This window comes from Pseudophryne corroboree, chromosome 1 (assembly GCF_028390025.1).
Source record: "Pseudophryne corroboree isolate aPseCor3 chromosome 1, aPseCor3.hap2, whole genome shotgun sequence".
Taxonomy (NCBI): Eukaryota; Metazoa; Chordata; class Amphibia; order Anura; family Myobatrachidae; genus Pseudophryne; species Pseudophryne corroboree.
In genome coordinates this window covers 1,009,355,873-1,009,361,139 of record NC_086444.1, presented here as the reverse complement: position 1 = coordinate 1,009,361,139, position 5,267 = coordinate 1,009,355,873, and the positions used below count along the sequence as shown (strand labels likewise).

Here is a 5,267-nt window from a genome sequence, read left to right as displayed (position 1 = left end):
ACGATTTTTTTCCTCCTTTTAATTATATTATGGTTATGCAGAGGCAGCCAATCCTGGAGGAGAAGTCCTACAATTAGCAAAGTGAACATAAAAAAAAAGTTTATTGCTGAGCATGTAAGTCCCTCCCTTATTCTTCCTGGATTGGATAGAACAGGCTCTGACGACATATATTAACCCGAGCTTCCCTAAAGATGTAGCTGTACGTGGAGATTGTACTTGGAAATAGTGCCAGTGCTGAGTGCTTACTGCAGGACTATGGGCTGCAGGGAAGACACTGAGAGATACCAGTAATAATAATCTATATATGACCATAAGCAGAACTGGGGGGACACGTGCTGACACCCCAGTCACTGGCATTGCTCTGTGCTGCAGACTGAATGTACATTTGCTGCTTAGATTCGACTGAGGCACAGGAAATGGTTGCCAGCTCACAGTGAAACCCTATGCTGCTGCTGCTGCAACATCCCTTTGGGAACTATGGAGAAGACCTGCTGTGAGTAACAGATCTCTGCTAAACAAGTTCACCTCATGCAGCTGTTTTTGTGGGAGGATCGCAATGGACCCTGACAGCACCCATGAAGTACCCAATGCCTACTAATACTTGAATCTGCAATCCCCCTTTACTCTGAGAGCCCTGGGTGCAGCCGATATCAATATAGTATCTGCTTTATAATCGGCTTGCATAGCATACAGATTGTTGATCCCTTTGCAAACAGAAGATTGGGGATTTACCTATGGAGATCTGGAGATAGACATTCCTCACCCAGAATATATCTATTTATATACCTAGACCTGCTGTGGTAGGAGTCACAGCCCCTGGGAGAAGGACTGGGCGGTAGGTGCTATGAGCTTGGTAGGGGGCTTCCCTCACCACCCGGTGGTGCACCATGACGGGTACCCGTTTGCAGCTGCAGCAGCGGCCGCGGCCAGTCGCTGCCACGAAGAGAACCCTTACTTCCATGGCTGGCTCATCAGCCACCCCGAGATGTCTCCCCCCGACTACAGCATGGCACCGTCCTATAGCCCGGAGTACGCCAATGGCGCGGCCGGCCTGGACCACTCCCATTACGGGGGTGTCCCGGGAAGCGGGCCCGGTGGCTTAATGCAGAGGCCTGTGAAACGCCGGGGCACCGCAAACCGCAAAGAGAGGCGGCGGACTCAGAGCATCAACAGTGCCTTCGCCGAGTTGCGGGAGTGTATCCCCAACGTGCCCGCCGACACAAAGCTCTCCAAGATCAAGACGCTGCGCCTGGCCACCAGCTACATCGCCTACCTCATGGACCTGCTGGATAAGGACGAGCAGAGCGGGGAGACGGAGGCCTTCAAGGCGGAGATCAAGAAGACAGATGTGAAGGAGGAGAAGAGAGGAAGAAAGAGCTGGTCAGTATACAGGACACCATCTCCCCCTATTTACCAATTATGTGTGACCAGCATACAGTATGTGGCTGCTTACAGCAACCCATCCCTCACATCATTACATAATTTATTATATTACTCTACTCAGAATTATATTACACTAACTACATATTACTATATTACACTAGCTACTTCTAACTATATTACACTAATAACAACTATATTACACTTTAACTATATTATACTGACTGCTTCTAACTATATTACACTAACTACTTATAACTAGCTACTTATAATTATATTACACTAGCTACTTAAAGCTAGATTACACTACTTTAACTATATTACACTAACTACTTATAAATATATTTACAGTAACTAATTATATCTATATTACAATAACTTGGTACAGGTTATCAATAAACTATTATAACCACTGACACATTATTATAACTAAATATAGACATGTAAATACTACTGCAACTAACGTCACTAACCAGAGAAATCGTAAAATATACTGTATGAAAATGTGTGATATATATATATATATATATCTATTGACAAGTATTCTCTGTTATACTTAAATAGTCATCTAGATAGCACTATAGCTAAAGAAATAGCAACATAGATTTTAGTATAACTAATAACATATCGATAGTAAATATATAAATGTATCTTTATGCAAACGTACATTTTTTTCTAATCTGATGCAGATATAAAAAAAAAAATAACAACGCTCCTTATTTTTCCATATCAATTATCTAACTACAATACATATAATCTAAATATATATATAATATACGCACACACATATACACACACTTATGGTGTGTGTGTGTGTGTGTGTGTGTGTGTGTGTGTGTGTGTGTGTGTGTGTGTGTGTGTGTGTGTGTGTGTGTGTGTGTGTGTGTGTGTGTGTGTGTAAGAAATCAGTGCAATTTGTTTGCTAAATTAAATATCCAGTTCTGGATAAATCTACGTATGTATGTATGTATGTATGTATGTATGAATGTGTCTTAGGTAGGAAACAATATATCACAGAAGTACACTTTATTAATGTTGCTGAGCAGCCATTGATTTCAACTCTGGAGATTGCAGTATTCCTCTATGTAAAGATTATTTTTCCTGTAAAAAGAGGAAGATCGTTTACCATAATTACCGTTTAGCTGCACAAATGTTATAGTTTATAAATTAAACAGTTTGTAATCAGTGAGAGATGTAGATTTATTTCCCATCAGTCCCACGTACACATGTGCTGTATTTATTTACTTATTGCTATGTTTAGTGGAAATTGCAACTGTCATCCATCTTGCTGGAATATGTATTGTGTATTCAGTCCTGTACTGCCGAATGTATTCCTCTTGATTTATTATTACATTGATTTTTACAAAACTTTAAAATTAAGTAAAACAAAACCACTTACAAACTTGTTTTCTACCAAACATAAAATGAGTTAAAAAAAAAAAAAGATAACGCTACATATTCATACGTTAGGTATTATTATTATTATTATTATTATTATTATTATTATTATTATTTTACAGTAATGCGCAATTTTAAGCACTGTAATTTGAGCTAACGGAATTACAGTATATTTTTTTATTGCAGATAAATGTTACACTATTTTCGACTGCATAAATATCATTTAACATAATCTGTGAAAGGGGATTATAGTGCAGTTATATTAAAGATTTATTTCACCGTGGAAGTGAGTGTGATTTTAGTGCAGGACAGACAAGGCCCAGGATAAAATAACACACAGACTGCAGGAGAAGATTAATAACACATCTTACAATCATTTTCTGTATGTAGTAACGATTCAGTTCCTCCTCTGATTATGTTTCCATTATGTTTTCCGTTGCCTCCTTTTAGAATGAACTCTTGAAAAACACAGTTAGTAGCAACGATAAGAAAACTAAAGGAAGGACTGGCTGGCCACAGCATGTATGGGCTCTGGAACTTAAACAATGATCCTATGGACTGCAGGATGGAAGACTATATAAATATACGTTCTGAAACGAATGAACTATGTATGGAATCGTCCAATTTATTTATGTGCAATCCCCCCCCCCCCCTCCTCCTGCCCCCCAAAGCACCCTAATTGTGGATCCGTGCAGAGAAGCATTCCATTATATGAAGATTAATCTACAGGTTGGTAAAAGGGGGCTCTTCGCGAATGTTACAGTATTTCTCTGTTTTGTACAGAAAAACACATCGCAGAAAAATAACACACGTGACATCTGTATGTATGTGAAGTGTACTTGATCTAGGAGATATAAATATTTCTGGGATTATTATAAAGAGTATACTGACAGGAACTGCTGCACCGATGTCTCTGTCAGGGGCCTGGGCCGGGCTGCAGCGCAGTGTGGGTTACAGGCCCTCTGTTGTACTGTTGTCAGAGTTGTTGTACTTGTCCTGCTTGTTCAACATTTGAAGGTGTTTCATCTACTTGTTTTTGTGCACTTCCGTCCACACATGTGGAATATAATTAATATTTGAAGGTGTAAAACGTTGTTGTAAGTGATCAATAAACCACTGAGTGTCTTTTTTTGTATACCTTATGTTATATATGTTGTTGTAAAGCCACAGATTACAGAGTACAGAATACGCAATAATCAGCAATCCGTATGTGTGCAAATATGTGTGTGTATGTCTGTCTTCTTAGATATGAGAGAGAGAGAGAGAGAGAGAGAGAGAGAGATGGATGGATAAATACCGTATAATATGTAATAGATAGATAGATAGATAGATAGATAGATAGATAGATATAACATGTATATAGTTTATATGATGTGTGTGTGTGTGTGTGTGTGTGTGTGTGTGTGTGTGTGTGTGTGTGTGTGTGTGTGTGTGTGTGTGTACTTATGTACATACACGTGTGTGTGTGTGTGTGTGTGTGTGTGTGTGTGTGTGTGTGTGTGTGTGTGTGTGTGTGTGTGTGTGTGTGTTTTCTGTTGTTTTATTTATTTATTTCCTTAGGTACTTTATTACAGTGAATTAATAACGACAGACCCCAGTTTAAATAATTTGTCAATTAACTTTTGTCCATTAAGAAAATGTTATGCATGAGATAGATCTGGGTAAGGAATTATTATAAAGTTCTATAGGGATCTAAAGAGGTTTCCCGCTGTATATATATATAAAAGTAAGAGCATAATATATGAGTAAGCATAAAGGAACATCACACATTGGTTTCTTTCCAAAGATCTAGTAGTCGTTTTTAAGGCTAAGGGCGGATTTGCACCAAGCAATAAAAAGATAAGAGAGGCCAGTTCCACCAGGTCCACATGTGTAGGTTGAGGGGTTAGAACAACTGAACTGTGTGTAGTGCCCTTTCCTGTCAGGGGTCAGGGCCGACGTTATTCTGCATGGGCTTGTGCAAGAAGAGACACTTGCTTTTGTTTACAAACAGTCATAGGACATTCACAGCCCGGTATCTATCTACTAAGGGGGAAATGTTATCATGAAATCAAGATTTACAAAACGCTGCACAAACGAGCTAAACTGAGAAAATACCATTGACATCTTCATTTAATTGAACTAACAATACCAGCTGTTTTTATTCTGTGCTTTTCATTTGTATACTGTAAACATGTCTGTACTGTATAGCAAGGGATAGATACAATTTAAAATGAAATCTTGTAGATAGATAGATAGATAGATAGATAGATAGATAGATAGATAGATAGATAGATAGATAGATAGATATGAATAGAGATCTGTGCTACATGTACATGATGCAACTCATGATATAAACATCAGTTGCCGTTTTGGCTGGTACTGGATTTCATATCTAACATTAACAAATAAGCATATTCACACATTTTCACAAATGTACGGTACAAAATTAGGCAGCTTATATATAGTGAATTACCACTTACACAGTTTCCGAGCCCGGGAGTCACAGC

The 5,267-nt window shown here is 38.7% G+C and overlaps 1 protein-coding gene across 1 annotated transcript; it reads left to right on the top strand.

Annotated features, from left to right (window-relative positions):
* Nucleotides 1-209: 209 nt before the first annotated feature.
* HAND2 (heart and neural crest derivatives expressed 2) lies at nt 210-3,338 on the top strand. The gene is made up of 2 exons (XM_063948930.1): nt 210-1,380; nt 3,229-3,338. Coding segments are annotated over exons 1-2 (537 nt in total). The 5' UTR covers nt 210-844; the 3' UTR covers nt 3,230-3,338.
* The last annotated feature ends 1,929 nt before the right edge of the window (nt 3,339-5,267 follow it).

What these genes read in the sequence shown, in the direction of transcription:
- HAND2 (XM_063948930.1), top strand. Translation starts at nt 845, where the DNA reads ATGAGCTTGGTAGGGGGCTTCCCTCACCACCCGGTGGTGCACCATGAC.